The sequence below is a fragment of the Erythrolamprus reginae genome, chromosome 2, assembly GCF_031021105.1.
Source record: "Erythrolamprus reginae isolate rEryReg1 chromosome 2, rEryReg1.hap1, whole genome shotgun sequence".
NCBI classification, from domain to species: Eukaryota; Metazoa; Chordata; class Lepidosauria; order Squamata; family Dipsadidae; genus Erythrolamprus; species Erythrolamprus reginae.
This window is the reverse complement of record NC_091951.1, coordinates 217,415,417-217,434,509: the sequence shown is the minus strand read 5'-3', so window position 1 is coordinate 217,434,509 and position 19,093 is coordinate 217,415,417. Positions and strand designations below refer to the sequence as shown.

Here is a 19,093-nt window from a genome sequence, read left to right as displayed (position 1 = left end):
TCTTTTGGTTATTGGACTATATATTTTATGTTGCAATCATTTCAGGAAAAATGCAGAGTTGATGTGGCCTAGAACATTGTAAATAGACAGATGGGTAAGTGGGAAGGCAAGTAGAGAAGCAATTGAAGTGGAACCTAAAGTAAGCCCAGGAATGAAGCCAAGAGGAGAAACAAGCAGAGAAGCATTTGCTGATTCTGGGAGTGGAGCCCAACACAAATGATCTCTTTGGTTGTTTTTCAGGAAGCAGAAAAAGGAGAAATAGCTCAGCTGGAAACACATATAGAAAACTGTAAAATCTTTGGCTCAAACCCGAGGAAAAAGTGAGATTAAATATTAGATGGGAAGTAGCAGTTTATAAATTTGACACACCTTCACCCTGGCTAGTTCCCCCTCCCCTCCTTTCTAATCCCCAGACCACCCTTTACTGGGTTGTGTTTAGCTGCTAGAGAGGTAAAGGAAGCCCAGAAATCCCCCACCCCCGCCACACACACATTCCATTCTTCCCTTGCTCTCTAGAGCCTGGTCCCGCCTGTCCCAAAGAAACAGCCAAAGGGAGGATGTTTGGCTTCAGAAACATTTGGCTTTTCTGCTCTTAACTGATGTCATTACACAATCTTCCAGCTGATTGGCTGACTGCCAGAGCCTCCATCTGTATCTAGATTTGTACCACAACCACAGATTTTATTCCTGGTTTGCCTTTCTTATTTGTTCTGTTTTTCTATGCATGAAAAGCAAGTCTAAGGATAGAGATTCAGTCATGTTCAAAAAGAATGAAAATTGGGTTCTATCTCTAGTCTAAATGAGTCTCTCATTTTTGTGTTTGTGTATAGTTTTTGTAGCTTCACATAGACTTGATTACAGATACCTCTAATCCCTCCCAAGAGCAGCGAGACCCCCCCTGAGCCTTCGGAGCCCCTCTGCCATCTCCGCAAAGCCCCGATGCCTAGCTGATCCCTCCCAAGAGTGGGGAGGACAGGCGGATTCCCCCAGAGCCTCGGAGCCCTCCAGCAACCTCCTCAGAGCCCCTGATGCCCAACTAATTACCCCACCCTCATAAGCACCAAGAGATCCCCCTCCAGTCCCAACATGACTTCTAAGTACCCAAGGTAACTGACTGGTCGCCATTACAGCAAACAGATCACGTGGCCAATCAAGGATAAAAGAAATCATGTGACCCTGCTAAAGAACCTGGCAGTGCCAATCAGAAACCCACAACCCCTGCAAAACCTGTCCTGAACTCACCAGGGCCCCCCCACCAAGCTACACATACACCACATCCCCCTAAAGAAAAGCAGGAGAAGAAGCAAGTGACAAATAACAACTAATTCAAAAACCACTAACAACAAATAAATCTACAACAACCAAAAGGCAACTAAAGCACAACAAAAAGACATCAACAGCACCCACCTGAACACCACCAGACACAACTGGACACTGAACCCCAGCTAACCAAGATATAACTCTTGACCACACTCCTACACCCCTCACACCACACTTGCACACATCCTGAAAATATGCCTAATAAACTAAAAGCAGAACTGCCACCACTGCATTCTATCACACCCACCCTGCAATTTACCACACACATGAAAAATTACCTACACACATAGAGAGAAGATGCACCAACCACGCACATGGAAGACCTACCCCCCACAAGCAAAGATGAAGACGGAACTGACTCCATGGTGTGCTGTAGATTGTGCTCCATGTACACACTCCTCCCCTCCAAAACTATACTTGCAATAAATGCAAACTTATCCAATTACTTGCAGAAAAAAATCAAAAACTTAGAGAAAAACCTAAAAAGCCTGAAACACCAACACCAAAATGAGAAAGACCAACATACTCCCAACAAAGCCAACACCTCAGAGGAGCAAAGCCGATTCAACACCCCCGAGGTAGCAAATGGCTGAACACACATCACCCAAGGAAGAAAAAACACCAAACCTCCACCAACTCCAACCCACCTCCTCCCAACCCTACTGCCTACAAGCAACAAGTATTCAGTACTCCTGGCAGAAGAAAACCAGCAAAATTCCGATAAGGAACTACCAAGAACCAAGCACAACACAACAACACCAAATGCCTCCACAATGAAAGCTAACCCCCCCCCCCCACCCTAACCCAACCAAAAAGAAAAGGAGAGTACTGGTAATCGGAGACTCAATCCTCAGAGGAACAGAACCTGCCATCTGCAGACCTGACAATCAATCCAGAGAAGTGTGCTGCCTCCCTGGAGCTAAAATTTCTGACATAATGCAAAACCTTACCAAAATATTAAAGCTCACTGATTACTACCCCCTACTGGGGATCCATGCGGGAACCAATGACACAGGGAAAGACATGAATCAAATAATGAAAGACTACGACCACTTAGGCAACACAGCCAAAAAGATAGGTGCACAGGTTGTTTTTTCTTCCATTCTACCCACAAGAGGACAACACCTGGCAAGAAAACACAAAATCCCGCAAATAAACCACTGGGTAAGGGGATGGTGTCGCCAAAGTAACTTTGGCTTCCTCGACCATGTTCTGTCGGGCTCTCTGATACACTCCTCCCAAAAATTCACAGGTACAAATTTCAGACACACACACGTTTGAAAATTCAAAACAATGTTCTTTATAATGAAAATTCATTCAAACTAAGCCCTCTTTTGGTATAGCAAAGAGCACTGGTCTCCAAACAAACTGGTAATTTGTACAAGTCCCTTATCAGTTCTGTGATACTTAGCTTGCAACTGTGAGGCAATTCACAGTCCTTCTTCTTTCACAAAGTGAAACACACTTTGCTCTGGTTTAGTTTCCAAGCGGGGAAAAATCAGCACACAAAAGGTCAAAGTCAGTAAAGCAGTCATGAAACACAACGATCAGATAATCCTCCACAATGGCCAAACCCACAGGCTGCTATTTATAGCAGCCTCACTAATTACCACAGCCCCACCCAACCACAGGTGGCCTCATTTTCTTTGATAATAATCTCTCAGTTGTTGTTGACTATGCATCGCTCTCCGCATGTGTGGCTGTATCATTAACTCTTGTACTGAATCCAAGGAGGAGCTAGATAATTGATCTCCTTCTGAGCTGTCTGCCACACTCTCCTCCTCCTGTCACTCATGTCCTCTTGGTCAGAGGAGCCTTCATCAACAGATTCCACCGGGGGCAAAACAGGCCTGCAGCATCTGGATGTCTCCCCCACATCCACAGTCCTTGGGGCAGGAGCTGGGCCAGAGCTAACCACAACAGACCACGGCCTACAATATCTCCAAGAAGGGCTTCTAGCAAGAGATGGGCTACACCTTTCTAGAACTGGGAAGAACCTCCTAGGTAATCGATTAGCCCAACTTATCAGGAGGGCTTTAAACTAGTTCCGAGAGGGGCGGGTGACCAAACTAAGAGACTGAATAACGAACAAAATAAGGAAGTGGAACAAGTCAAGCCTACAAACAAATCAGAGGATTAAAAATGTCTACCCAGATTTAGACACAAACACTTAAAGTGCCTGTACATTAATGCACAAAGCCTAGGGAACAAACAGGATGAACTGGAATTACTAATGCATGAGAGCCAATACGATCTAATTGGAATTACAGAAACCTGGTGGGACAAAACACATGACTGGAACATGCAGATAAAGGGTTACAACCTTTTCAAGAGAAACAGGTCAAATAAGAAAGGAGGTGAAGTTGCACTATACGTAAAAGATCACTACACTGCCACAGAGCTATACCCAACCAAAGAAGACAACCCCCTAGAAATCATATGGGTCAACATAAAAGAAAAGAAGTGCAACATCACAATTGGAGTATACTACAGACTACCCAACCAAACAGACACAATGGACAACCTCTTAACAAGCCAACTAACAGAAATATGCAACAAACACTACACAACAATAATGGGGGTCTTCAACTACCCCGACATCAACTGGAAAACAAACTCAGCACTAAGTGGAAAGTCTGCTAGATTTCTCTCCAGTCTCGCTGACAATTTTCTAACCCCAAAAGTTGAAACAGGAACCAGAGGGACTGCAATACTAGACCTAATACTAACAAACAGGGAAGAAATAATAGAGGAAGAAGGGACGCTGGGTGAGGATGACCATGTCATCCTAAAATTCAACATCGTGCAATCACTAACTGCTATACCCAACACCACTAGAGTCCCAGACTTCAGAAAAGCTGACTTTAACCTGGAAAAAAAAACCTGGAAGGAACTTCTAAAGGGTAAAACCACACAGGAAGCCTGGGAGGCCCTAAAAACCATAGATGCCCAAAACAATACAATCCCCATGAAAAAGAAAAACAGGAAAACTAAAATGAAACCAGCATGGCTAAACAAAGAACTCGCAGACAACATTTAAAAAAAAGCCAAATAAAAAAAATGGAAAGAAGGACTCATAACCAAAGCGGAATATCAGCAAACAGCCAAAACCTGCAAACAAAAAATAAAAACAGCAAGGGCCCAACACGAACAATACCTTGCAACCAAAGTCAAAGGCAACAAAAAAAGTTTATTCCAGCACATAAACACTAAGAAGAAAATCAAGGAAACAGACTCTACACTAAAAAACGAAGACTGTAATGAAATCACAGACAACAGAGACAAAGCACAGCTGCTCAATGCCTACTTTGCATCAGTCTTCACACAAAATGGAATCACCTACCTACCAACCTACAACTTAACTGCAATAAACAGCCACGGAAATGAACTCAACGCAGATAAAACTACTATTAGGGACTACTTGTGGGAGCTCAACGAGTACAAATCACCGGGACCAGACGGACTTCACCCCAGAGTCCTAAAAGAACTGGCAAACACCATATCGGAACCTCTTCTCCTCATCTACCAAAACTCTTGGGCCACTGGAGACCTACCAGAAGACTGGAAATGGGCTGATGTAGTTCCCATCCACAAAAAAGGTAAAAAGATGGATCCAGGCAACTACAAACCTATTAGTCTGACGTCTATACCTGGAAAAATACTGGAGAAAATAATAAAAAAAACCAGCTTTGCCACTACCTGGAAACAAACAAGATAATATCCAACAGCTAACATGGGTTTGTCAGAAACAAATCATGCCAAACCAATCTCATATCATTTTTCAACACCATAACCAAATCAGTAGACCAGTGCAACGTAGTGGACCTCATATACTTAGACTTCAGCAAAGCTTTCGATAAAGTTGACCACAATCTCCCAATCAACAAATTAGAAAAAAGCGGGGTAGATTACAACACATACAGATGGATTAACATTTGGCTGAACAACCGCACCCAATGAGTTGTCTTCAACGGTTCCAAATCCACATGGAAGAAGGCGACTGACTTCCGGGTGATGCTCGATCGCACCGGGTGGACGAAGACATAGCTCCGTCTTTGTTTCTCCTTTTTCCCTGCTACAGGGTGCGTTTTGCACTTTGCCTGAGCCCGGAGGGCTCGACATAGAACAGGGGGTCTCCCGGCTGCCTAGGGGCAGATTGCCACTGCCCCAAAGGGTAGGGAAAGCCCCGCAGCTGTAGTATGGAGAACCATGCCCCAGCAGCCACCGGGACTCGGCCATAGCGATCAGTCTATGGAGGAAGCCAAGAAAATAGGACCAAAGTCTACAAAAAGCAGATCTACAGAAAGAAGAAAATAAAAAGCACATACAAGGCAAAATTTTGTTAACTAATACCTGAAAAGCGAAGATCTTGAACTTAAAAGGTGAAGTAAAAAAAGTTTGTTACTCTGAGTGAAATCTTTCTGCAAAAGTAAGATACGGCCAGACCTACTTTCCTTTGTTAGACTGCTTGTCTTGGAAAGAAAAAAGTGACATTTTTATATTTTAATTATTATATATTGATTTTGGACTTTAAATTTTTCAAATATCTGGATTGATAACCCTAATATATTATCTACATTTTATAAATGACTGGAATGAACTTTTAATTGGATTAATTCAGAAGAAATTGTGGCAAATGGTCTAAATTTCCTTTTAATGAATTTTATCTTGATGGATTAAATTTTTGAATTTCTTTTGAATTGGACTGCATTAGATATTTATAATTAAGAAAATAAAGAAGAATAAGATTTGCATTAATTTGGAGGTATCAATTGAAGGACTATTTTACTGATGGCAAGAGCATAAGGATCAAGTTAAAAGAGATGGACTAGAACTTTTTTTTCACCTTATTTTTTTTCCAATTTTATATTCGCCAATTTTTATATTTTTATATTAGTAATACAACTATTTTCATATATATTTTTTACATCTCTGTGGATTGTGGATTTTGGACTTGTTTTTGGACTTATTTTCTTCCTTTTTTGCCTAATAGAAGACTGAGAACTAAGAGTTGAAAGGGACCATGCAGGTCATCAAGTCCAACCCTCTGCCTGAGCAGGAATCCTAAAGCACCCCAGCCAAGTGGCAGTCCAATCTCCTCTTGAAAGTGTCCAGAGTTGGGGGGTTCACAACCTCCGCAGGCAGGTTGTTCCAATGGTTCATCGCTCTGACCATCAGGAAGTTCTTCCTTACTTCTAGGTTGAATCTCTCCTTGGTCAGCTTCCAGCCGTTGTTCCTCGTCCGGCCGTCTGGTGCTCTGGAGAATAGAGTGACCCCCCCTCCTCTCTGTGATAACCCCTCATATACCTCTATACAGCTACCATGTCCCCTCTGGCCCTCCTTTTCTCTAGGCTATGCATGCCCAGTTCCCGCAATCTCTCTTCGTAAGTCTTGGTTTCAAGTCCCCTAATCATCTTGGTTGCTCTTTTTTGCACATTCTCCAGAGTTTCAATGTCTCTTTTGAAGTGTGGTGACCAGAACTGAATACAGTACTCCAGGTGTGGTCAGACCAGGGTATAGTAGAGTGGTATTAAGACTTCCCTGGTCTTGGAGTGTATTCCCCCGTTGATATAGTTTAGGATTGTGTTGGCTTTTTTAGCTGCTGCTGCTGCACATTGTTGGCTCATGTTTAGTTGATTATCCACCAAGACTCCGAGGTCTCTTTCCCAGTCGCTACTGCTAAGAGGGGTTTCTCCCAGGTTGTATGTGTGTCCAGGGTTTTTTCTGCCTAGCTGTAGGACTTTGCTCTTGTCGATGGAAAGCATTAATAGATGTTTGGAATGAAATAAGGAAAAATCACTTTTTAGTAATGCCAGAATGGATTTCACCAATAGAAGCCAATTCGCACCCAAATCTTTTAAAAGATGGTACGATATGGAAATATAGAGATTTATTGGACAATCAATTAAAATTAAGAACTAAACAAGAATTGCATGTGATAGGCTTTGATATAGATTGGTGGCAGTATGTACAGATTAACTCTAGATATCAAAAAGATGTCAGAGCTTTTATTTTTAAAAAAGATAATAACATTCTTGGGAAATTATTGATTCAAAACCAAGGGAAATTAATTGGGAAATTATATAAATATTTAATAAATTACAAAACGATAGGCTGGATATTGAAAGACAACATGATTAGTTGCTGCAAAACTTTTGGAAAAGAAATAAATTTGGAAACATGGGAAAAGGTATGGATATACAACTGGAAAATAACAAAATCAATTTCTTTTAAAGAAAATCAAATTAAGATGTTTTACAGATGGCATCTTCCACCATATAGGATTTCAAAGATGTTTCCTAATATTTCTCCCATTTGTTGGAAATGTAAAAAAGAAATTGGTATATATTTTCACATATGGTGGACCTGCCCTAAAGTCAAGATTTACTGGAACAAGGTAGAAAAATGGTTAAAGGAAATAACGAATAAGAAGATTAAAAAGACCCCAGAATTCTTCCTACTAGGCATTTGTAATACCAAATATAAAAAAGAAATATATTATTTAATAATTCATATCTTAGTCGCGGCAAGAATTACATTTGCGCAAAAATGGAAAGAAAAGGAAATACCAAAAGATGAAGATTTTTTTTAAAAAGTATGGAATGTGCAGAATTAGATATGATGACGAGACGGTTAAATAATCAAATGGAAACATAGTTCTATAAAACTTAGGAGAAAGTGTATAATTGGTGGAATATTAAAAAAAGATTATGAATAACATACAAATAAATTTTATAACATTTGAACTTATTAAATTGAATAAATGATATATTGAAATTTTAAGGATAAGTTATTAACTTTATTAATGGATCTTAATATTTTTAATCATAAGGTAAAGGTTGAAGTAGATGTTATAGTACAGTAGTATATTAAGAAATTTAAAGGATAAGGTTTTTTGATTGATCAATTGACTTTCATTATTTTAATTATATTGTTAAAATAGAAATAAAGAAGTAGATTTTAAATTGTATAATCATACAATATAGTAGTATATTAAGAAATTTTAAGTTTAAGGTTTTTTCCTGTTTAATTAATTGATTTTAATTATTTTAATTATATTATTAAGATGAAAATATAGAAGTAGATATTATATTATAACAGTATATTAAGAAATTCTTTTGAAAAGTTTTTAGTATACTAGAACAGACTCCAATCACCCAAATTACAATGTTAAAATGGAAACATTGAAGTAGATGATATAATATAGTAGTATATCATGAATTGTTTTTCTGTATTCATCTCAATCACAGGTAGATTTCTTTTTTTGTATTAGCAAGACTTCTATGCTTAGCAGAGCAATAGTAGCTCCTTTAAATGTTCAATGGTGTTTGTATTGTTTGTCTTAAAGAAAAATTAATTAATTTTTTTTTTTTTTTTAAAAAGGAAGAAGGTAGGCAGTGGAGTGCCACAGGGTTCTGTCCTGGGCCCTGTGCTCTTCAACATTTTCATCAACAACCTAAACGAGGAAATAGAAGGGCAACTAATCAAATCCGCAGATGACACCAAGCTGGCAGGGGTAGCCAACACCCTGGAAGACAGGCTCAAAATACAGAAAGATCTGGACAAATTAACACTAATGGCCCACAATAACAACATGATGTTCAACGTCGACAAGAGCAAAGGCCTTCACCTTGGTAAAAAAAAACATAGACACACATACAGCCTGGGAGAAACCCCGCTTAGCAGTAGTGACTGCGAAAGAGATCTTGGAGTCTTGGTGGATAATCAACTAAACATGAGCCAGCAATGTGCAGCAGCGGCCAAAAACCCAACACTATCCTAAGATGCATCAACAGGGGGATACATTCCAAGACCAGGGAAATATTAATACCACTCTACTACGCCCTGCAACACATGCAGATGGATCAATAGCTGGCTGACCAACCGTACCCAACGAGTTGTCCTCAGCGGTTCCAAATCCACATGGAAGAACGTAGGCAGTGGAGTACCACAGGGTTCAGTCCTGGGCCCTGTGCTTTTCAACCTTTTCATCAAGGACTTGGACGAGGGAATTGAAGGGCAACTGATGAAATTCGCAGATGACACCAAGCTGGCGGGGGTAGCCAATACCCTAGAAGACAGGCTCAAAATACAGAAAGACCTGGACAGATTAATACAGTGGGCCCATACTAACAAAATTATGTTCAACATCGACAAGAGCAAAGATGTCTAGAGAAGGCATAGAGAAAGAGGAGATTGGACTGTCATTTGGCTGGGGTGCTATAGGGTTCCTCAGGGCCGCCGATAGGCCGGTACTACTGGTAGTGGCGTCAGGGGCCTGGCCAAATGGAAAAATGGGGGGGGGCAGTTTGGCCAGCCAGCCTCCTGGCGCCTGCAGTAATTTGTGCACAGGCGCAGTACCGGCCCTCTCTTGCCGGCCGCCTGCCTAACCAATGAAAAAGGCACGCCCTCTGGCCCTCGCAAGGCAGGACTCGAAGCCCCGATGGAGCCTTTGTCAGCGCGGTCCTCCCGGTCCCGGAATAAAGCGTGCGGTGAAGGTAGGAGCCCCTTCGGGGTGGCGGCGATGCAGCGTTGGGGAACGAGGCTTGGGCGGCCGTGCGCTCGCCTCATCTGGGCCCGGGCCAGCACGAGTAGTTTACTTTTGCACCCCAATTCCTTTTACAAGCCAATCATCCTGGTCACTCAAAAAAAAGCCGTTTGCAAACGTTAGTTGCGCTTGTCTTAAATTTTGTTTCTTTCCTAAGCAGCCTTCTGTGTAAAAAAAATCCATTTGGGAACAAGGCTTGGGTGGCCGGGCGCTCGCCTCATCCGGGCCCAGGCCGGCACGAGTCTCATGCTGGTCCGGGCCCGGATGAGGCGAGCGCCCGACTGCCCAAGCCTCGTTCCCAAATGGATTTTTTACACAGAAGGCTGCTTAGGAAAGAAACAAAATTTAACACAAGCGCAAGTTGTAGGCTGCGCACGCCTGCGCCAGCGCACCCTAAAATGCCCCCCCACACACCCTTTTCCAAGGGCGTGCACAAAGCCGTGGCTGCCTTCGCCCCCCCGCGCCTCTAGCCCCCTTGCGCCCCTGGCTACTCGCCGCTGCCCCCCACCCGATCCGCCTCTCTTTCTCCTCCACTGCAAGAGAGGCGGGGCAGGTGTTCTCTCAGCGGGGGCCGGCGAAGGCGATTTTCAATGTCAGACGTGCGGGCCGCCGCGCGCTCTCCCCATCTCTCTGCTAGCCCGCCCAGAACATTCAAAGTAAGAGCGAAGGTTTTTCTTACTTTGAATGTTCCGGGTGGGCTGAAAGCAGGGGGATGGGGAGAGAGCGCGCCGGCCCGCATGCCCGGCATTGAAAATCACTTTCACCAGCCTCCGGAGAACAAGAGAGAGTGAGAGCAACAGAACAAGATAGAGAGAAAGTGAGAAAGAGAGAGAGAGAGAAAGAGGGGGGAGAGAAAGAGATAGCAAGAGAGAGAGAACGAGAGAGAGAAAGAGTGAGAGAAAGAAAATGAGAAAGAGTGAGAGAGAGAAAGCAAGAGAGAGAGAGAAAGAAAACAAGAGAGGGAAAGTGAGAAAAAGAGAAGAGAGAGAGAAAGAGAGAGAAAGAAAGAAAGAAAGAGAGAGAGGTGACAGAGGAAGGAGGAGAGTGAGAGAGAGGAAGAAAGCAAGATAGAGAAAGAGAGAAAGAAAGGAAGGAAGAAAGAAAGAGATGAGAGAGGAAGGAAGAGAGTGAGAGAGAGGAAGAAAGAAAGATAAAGAGAGAGAGAGAGAAAGAAAGAGATGAGAGAGGAAGGAAGAGAGTGAGAGAGAGGAAGAAAGCAAGATAGAGAAAGAGAGAGAGAGAAAGAAAGAAAGATATATGTAGAGAGAGAGATGAGAGAGGAAGGAAGAGAGTGAGAGACAGGAAGAAAGCAAGATAGAGAGAGAGAGAAAGAAAGAGAGAGGAAGGAAGAAAGTGAGAGAGAGGAAGAAAGAGAGAGAGAGAAGAGTGGTAGGAAGAGAGAGAGAGAGAAATGATAGAAAAAAGGGGAGGAAAAAAGAGAAATGAGAAAATGATTGAGGCAGAGAATGACAGGAAAGAGAGAGAAACAGAGAGAGAAGTGACTCTTGATTTAAAGCATATGGTAAAAGCACTTAAATAATAACAGAGAAAAAAAACCTGGAATTAAGGAGAAATGTCTTAACAATGAGGACAACTAACCAGTGGAACAGTTTGCTTTCAAAAATTGTGGGTACTCCATCATTGGAGGTTTGTAAGAAGAAACTAGACAGTAACTTATCTGAAATGGTATTAGTTTTCCTGTTTGAGCAGGGGGATGGACTAGAAAACCTCCAAGGTTCCTTCCAGCTCCACTCCATTCCATTCTATTCCAATCTAGTGCATGTACTTTTTCTTTTAAAAAACCGCAAACCCTGGAACTTAGAGGACTTTTGAACACATAGATTGTGAAAAAAGTAAGATGGGGATCCAGATGTCAGCAAGATGTTTGTCATTAAAGGAAGATAATTATATAAAAGTGCCGAAACAAATGGAAAAGGACTTGGAGAAATGGATAACTCTTCAGCTATCTTTGATGGGTAGAATTGCATTAATTAAGATGAATATACTACCATATCTGATTTTCCTATTTTCAACAATTCCAACAATTCCAACAATTCCAATTAAAATTGACAAAATCTTTTATGACAATGTTTGTTTGGCAAGGGAAAAGACCAAGAATTATTGTAGTTTTAAAATGTCATAAAATGTTTGAATGAGAGGGGGTTTTTGGACTTCCAAATTGGTAGCTTTACTATCAAGCTACAGCAATGGTTTAGACTAAAGAATGGATAATATTGAGAAATTAAAGACTTATGGCGTTAGAAAGACATGATTTACAGCTAGGATGGCACACATTTGTGTGGTATGAGTAACAAAAAAATACATGGGTATTTCCAGAGACATAGTATAAGGAATTCGTTGTTTGCAATTTGGGGAAAAATGAAAAGTATTGGTATTGTGTTTTGTTATTTACATATATTTTATCTTAAGGTGCAGAAAAATTTTAAAAAATTATACCCTCCCCCCCCAACCCCCCCCAACCCCCCCCCAAACCCCAAAGCAAGCTGAGGACCGGAGGGGGCTGCTGGCGGTTTTTCTTTTCCGGTTCCGGCGGAGCAGCGGGAAGGAAGGAGGGATGCCGCTGCTCCGCCGGACTACGGTGATAACAACAATAATATAGGTAATTTTGAATTAGTTTGAACGCCAGTGTGCATGTTGGTGAGTTGAAAGTTCCTAGTCTCGGTGTCCGGTTCCTGTGTGTGCGTCCTCTCCTTGGTTTTGCCGTGGGAGAGTTAAGAGCTGGGAGCCTCGATCAGCTAGGGCTCGGAAGATGGCGGCCCCTGTGGAGCGAGTGAACTTGACAGCCAGGCAGACCAAGACGCCGAGCAGCTGTGCGGTGGGTGCGCTCGGCGCTGGAGGAGACCTGGCGGATGGAGGACCGACCATTGCGATAGGAGAGAGGAGATTGAAAGGAGACCAAGGGAGGAGGACTGGTAGATCAAGGTCTGATGGTGGGAGAGTTTTACAGACATGGATGCCCCCCTCCCTAGTCTGGGGGGGAGGGAGAGAGATGCTGAATGATCCTTGACTTTTGAATAACCTCTGCCCCTGAGAACTTGGCACTTTGAGAAAATTGGCACTTTTGAGGAACTTGGCACTTTGAAAAACTTGACATTTTGGGAAACTTGGCACTTTGAGAACTAGCACTTTTATTAGTTGCTGCTGACCGTATTTCCTAATCGAATTGAATTATTCATTATTACCTATGTTGTATTTTTATTGTTATTTTTAGTTAGTTTTAATAGTGTTTTTAATATTAATATCGTTCTTAATTGCTATTTTTATACTGCTATCAATTTAATTGCTTTTTTAACATAATTGGGGTTTTATATAATGGGTGACTGGGGTACATATACGTGTGGGTATGAATGGAATGATTGGTATGATTGGGGGGGTCGGGGTGGGTGGGGATATGATATGGATGAGTTGATTGACAGTAGTGCGAATGACAGATTTGGCCCACCTGACGCCCGGGAGACAGGGGAGGGAGGGACACCGATCTCTGGGGTGGCAGAGGGTCGGAATATTTCAGTGTTGCTGGGGAGAGGCAGATATGGCGGGGGCCACAGAGCTAGCCGTTCCAGGGGAACGAGGGACCATTGCTTAATAACGGTCCCTTGTTCCAACTCTGTGAGCCCAATCCTGGGTACTGGTGATGAGTGTAACTCTGGCCCTGGACTCAGGTTGCTGCTGCTTAATGCCAGGTCGGTGGTAAATAAAGCTCTCCTCATCCGGGATTTGATCCTGGATGAGGAGGCCGACCTGGCATGTATCACTGAAACCTGGCTGGGCCCAGAGGGAGGTGTTCCTCTCTCTGAAATTTGCCCAGCTGGGTTTCAGATATGGCATCAACCTCGACCCCAGGGAAGGGGGGGAGGAGTGGCTATTATAGCCAGGGAGAGCCTTTGCCTACGTGGACTCATTGCTCCGGAAATTGCGGGTTGCGAGTCACTCTTTATGAGGTTGGACTTAGGGGTTCAGGTGGGCTTATTTCTCACGTACCTGCCTCCCAGCTGCGTGTCAAAAGCCCTGCCTGTGCTACTCGAGGAGGTAGCCGGGTTGGCGGTGGAGTTCCCCAGACTTATTGTCTTGGGGGACTTCAACCTGCCGTCACTCGGCGAAACCTCGGGGTTGGCACAGGAGTTCATGACCACCATGACAGCCATGGACCTGACTCAAGTAGTACGGAGTCCGACTCATGAGGGGGGGCACGCACCTGACATGGTATTCCTTTCCGAGCAATTGAGCAATGGTCTGAGACTAAGGGGCTTAGAAGCAGTGCCTTTGTCATGGTCAGACCATTTTCTACTAAGGCTTGACTTCCTGGCTCCAATCCTTCCCCGCAGGGAGGCGGAACCAATGAAGATGTTCCGCCCCAGACGCCTAATGGATCCAGAGGGTTTCCAGACGGCGCTTGGGGTTATTCCAGAGGCACTCATCCACAGTTCGGCGGAGTCTCTTGCGGAGGCCTGGAATACGGCTGCTGCGGAGGCTCTCGACCGGATTGCGCCTTTGCGACCTCTCCGTGGCGCTAGACCCCATAGAGCCCCATGGTTCAACGAGGAGCTCCGGGAGTTGAAACGCCAAAAGAGACGTCTAGAGAAGCGATGGAGGAAGAGTAGGTCTGAATCTGATCGAACACTTGTAAGAGCTTTTATTAAGACTTACAAAGTGGCGCTCAAGGCGGCAAGATGCGCGTACCATGCCGCCTTGATTGCATCAGCGGAATCCCGCCCGGCCGCTCTGTTTAGGGTGACCCGCTCCCTTCTTAACCAGGGGGGAGTTGGGGAGCCCTTGCAGAGTAGTGCGAGGAGTTTAACACGTTTTTTCGCTGATAAAGTCGCTCAGATCCGGGCCGACCTCGACTCCAATTGTAAAACAGAGTCGACTGACAACGAGTCAGTCGAGGTGACTGGGGCACGTACTTGTCCACCTGTCTGGGAAGAGTTTGATCTGGTGACACCTGATGAAGTGGACAAGGCCATTGGAGCTGTGAGTTCCGCCACCTGTTTACTGGATCCGTGTCCTCCTGGTTGGTCTCGGCCAGCAGGGAGGTGACACGGAGCTGGGCCCAGGAGATTACCAACGCTTCCTTGGGGAGGGGAGTTTTTCCATCACTCTATAAAGAAGCGCTTGTGCGCCCCCTCCTCAAGAAGCCTTCCCTGGACCCAGCAGTACTCAACAACTACCGTCCAGTCTCCAACCTTCCCTTCATGGGGAAGGTTGTCGAGAAGGTGGTGGCACTCCAGCTCCAGCGGTCCTTGGAAGAAGCCGATTATCTAGGTCCCCAGCAGTCGGGCTTCAGGCCCGGTTACAGCACGGAGAAACCGCTTTGGTCGCGTTGATGGATGATCTCTGGCGGGCCCGGGACAGGGGTTTATCCTCTGTCCTGGTACTCCTCGATCTCTCAGCGGCTTTCGATACCATCGACCATGGTATCCTTCTGCACCGTTGGAGGGGTTGGGGGTGGGAGGCACTGTGCTTCAGTGGTTCTCCTCCTACCTCTCTGGGCCGGTCGCAGTCGGTGTTAGTGGGGGGTCAGAGGTCGACTCCGAGGTCTCTCCCTTGTGGGGTGCCTCAGGGGTCGGTCCTCTCCCCCTTGCTATTTAACATCTACATGAAACCGCTGGGTGAGATCATCCAAGGACATGGGGTGAGGTATCATCAATATGCCGATGATACCCAGCTTTACATCTCCACCCCATGCCCAGTCAACGAAGCGGTGGAAGTGATGTGCCGGTGCCTGGAGGCTGTTGGGGCCTGGATGGGTGTCAACAGACTCAAGCTCAACCCGGATAAGACGGAGTGGGCTGTGGGTTTTGCCTCCCAAGGACAATCCCATCGGTCCGTCCATTACCCTGGGGGGGGAATCATTGACCCCCTCAGAGAGGGTCCGCAACTTGGGCGTCCTCCTCGATCCACAGCTCACATTAGAGAACCACCTTTCAGCTGTGGCGAGGGGGGCGTTTGCTCGCCCAGGTTCGCCTGGTGCACCAGTTGCGGCCCTATCTGGACCGGGACTCATTACTCACAGTCACTCATGCCCTCATCACCTCGAGGTTCGACTACTGTAATGCTCTCTACATGGGGCTACCTTTGAAAAGTGTTCGGAAACTTCAGATCGTGCAGAATGCAGCTGCGAGAGCAGTCATGGGCTTACCCAGGTATGCCCATGTTTCACCATCACTCCGCAGTCTGCATTGGCTGCCGATCAGTTTCCGGTCACAATTCAAAGTGTTGGTTATGACCTTTAAAGCCCTTCATGGCACTGGACCAGAATATCTCCGAGACCGCCTTCTGCCGCACGAATCCCAGCGACCGATTCGGTCCCACAGAGTGGGCCTCCTCCGGGTCCCGTCAACTAAACAATGCCAGTTGGCGGGCCCCCAGGGGGAGAGCCCTTCTCTGTGGCGGCACCGGCCCTCTGGAACCAACTCCCCCCGGAGATCAGAACTGCCCCTACTCTTCCTGCCTTCCGTAAACTCCTCAAAAACCCACCTTTGCCGTCAGGCATGGGGAAACTAAACATCTCCCCCTGGGCACGTTGAAGTTATATATGGTATGCCTGTATGTGTGTATGTTAGTATAGGGGATTTTCTTAAACTCATAATATTTTAATTAATTGGATTGTATTGGATTGTTTTTCACTTGTTGTGAGCCGCCCCGAGTCTTCGGAGAGGGGCGGCATACAAATCCAAATAATAAATAAATAAATAAATAAATAAATAAATAAATAAATAAATAAATAAATAAATAAATAAATAATGTTGTAAACCAAGATGGGAAGAATAATTCTCTGACCCCAAAACATGTTGATGCCTAAGATGGCAATTTCCAATAATAGTCTCTGTGAAAGTAAAACATTAATTATGATTAAAATTGGTAACATTTTATTTGTCTGTTCGATCTACTGCTTGGCTATGGCTTCTTCTCCTGTCTTAAGACTTATTATGGTTGATTTGTATGTTTTTTTTCAGGGAAAGGGTTATGGTTGTGTAGGAGAGAATTTCCCTGGAAAAAATAAATGCTTCTTCACTGTTCCAAGAGCAGGGTGAACCAGGACATGCATGTTAGGGAGACAGTGAGACTCCATTCCTGTCCATTTTTCATCCAGTGGGAATAGGAGGCGCTGAAGTCTTTGCAGTTACAATAAATTCTGGAATGAGATCATGGTAGGAAAGATGTCTCCCCCCCCCCCCCCCCCCACTTTTCTCCTCATTCCATTGGGATGATGACATTGAAACTTTATAACTTTTCTTAATTAAATTTTGAAGACAAGCCAAATAAAAACATTGGGAGTGGTTAGAAACTCTGGCCAAAATAGAGGATTAGTTGAAGAGAAAATAAACACATCTGCATTCTGCAGTGAAAAGAAGCAGAGTTCCTGAACAGCAGTGAGTGGAGAGGGTTGTTTCCCCAAAACAGAGGATGATTTTTGTAGGAGAAAATGCTAATAAAATTGACAATGAAAATCAGGGAAAAATGGATAGAACTATGGAAAGGAATGTAGTTTATCTTCAACTCAAATTATTTGGTTTTCATTTGGAATAGTTGAGCAGCTGAGAAGGGAGATTAAGGAACCTTCCATTGCTGTTGTGCAAGGGAAGGATATGTAAAATGTAGGTAAGGAACTTCCATTTATTTTCTTTCTTTCTCATTTTGCAGGGATGGTGGCCTGTGGAACTCAGATGTTGCTGTGCCTCCTAACTATAGTTGTCCTGCCATCTGGTGAGTAGTGTAACACTGGCAAAGTACAACACTTATCTTCCAACTTAAATCTGTGTTAACTAATGGTATATATATATATATATAGTTTAAGTTGGACTACCAGAGGCAGGATTTGTAGAATTACTAAACTACAGATTATGGAGCAGCTGTCTTTTCTCTTCAGTGTAGTTTCTATGGTAGGAAAAATGATGGATTGAAAGATTGGAAAGTCCATGTGGACTATGATATCATCTCTCCACTTCCCTGCACAAAATGTGAAGGAGGCAAAATGTTTACACAGTCTGAGCCTTACCTGCAAGAGCACCAATCTTCCTTAGATAAACTTGTGAGCTTATATAATGTGTGTTTATACCAAATCACCTCAAATGAATTATCAGTTACCATTTATTTTGTTACAAACTGAAATGAAACAGTCAGCAGTTATTGAGATTCCAAGAAAAAGCTCTCTGTTATTTGCATCTTACAAGTAATATACATTAACTTTTCCCAACAGATTCTGTAGGGAAAAGAAATCTAGTGGGCATTAAGTTGGGGTCCTGTATGGCTGTGAATTTGTATCTTTAAATTATAACTGTGACTGAGTTCACAAGTTAAGTTTGTTCATAATGTGCCTTGTTTGATTTGACTTAGAACTTTGTGTGAGCCATGATATTTTGGTTTATAAAACATTTTTAATGCATTAACAAATTTATTACCCCAATGGTAGGTTATTCAAGAAATCTTCGTAAATAAACCATAATTTAATGTAATGTGTAAATCCTCCTTGTGTTGCCTCTATTGCTTCATTTGTGCTGTGTTGTCTCAGATATTAATGATTAATTAATATCACATGATTCTTGACAAATGTATATTTTATTTTATGTACGTTGAGAGCATATGCACCAAGACAAATTCCTTGTGTGTCCAATCACACTTGGCCAATAAAAAATCTATTCTATTCTATTCTATTCTATTCTATTCTATTCTATTCTATTCTATTAAACTCATAGACATATTTTAAATTAACTGTATATGAGCTTTAAGTATAACCGGTATTTATTTTAAGAATTTTTTTTCTAAGGAATCAATGGCACCTGTTCCATGGGATGGCTGGAAATTTCAAATAGAAAAGGCTTTAGATTTTTTCAATCAATAACAACTAAAATTATTCATGCAAGGACATAGGATGATTAATTGATCTAAAGCACTATATAGCTGTGGTTTTTTTTTTGCTAATTCTGAATTCTCAAACAGAAATCTGCTTTTTAATTTTACCCTATCCAGAATAAGTAGTGCCTATACATGCCCAACAAAATGTCTTTTCTGAGGAGTAATAGTTTCCAGGATATCTTTGCTGAATATGTTTTTTGTTTTTTGGAGCTGAAAGCTCTTTGGTGATTTTAATAAATATTTATTTTTAAAGGTGTAGACAATGACATTTGAGTTGGGAAAAAGCCACACTGGCAGATAACCCAAAGAAATTATAGCACCTCAAAAGTGACTAAGCCTGCTTCTATT

The 19,093-nt window shown here is 43.3% G+C and overlaps 1 protein-coding gene across 1 annotated transcript in view; it reads left to right on the top strand.

Moving 5' to 3' along the window:
* The first annotated feature begins 17,189 nt into the window (after nucleotides 1-17,189).
* The window catches only part of MFAP5 (microfibril associated protein 5), a 47,913-nt gene continuing 46,009 nt past the window's right edge, over nucleotides 17,190-19,093 (top strand). The window contains exons 1-2 of the mRNA XM_070741869.1: nucleotides 17,190-17,262; nucleotides 17,534-17,596. Coding sequence (XP_070597970.1) covers nucleotides 17,536-17,596 — 61 coding nt within the window. The 5' untranslated portion in view covers nucleotides 17,190-17,262; nucleotides 17,534-17,535. The remainder of the gene's footprint in view (nucleotides 17,263-17,533; nucleotides 17,597-19,093) is intronic.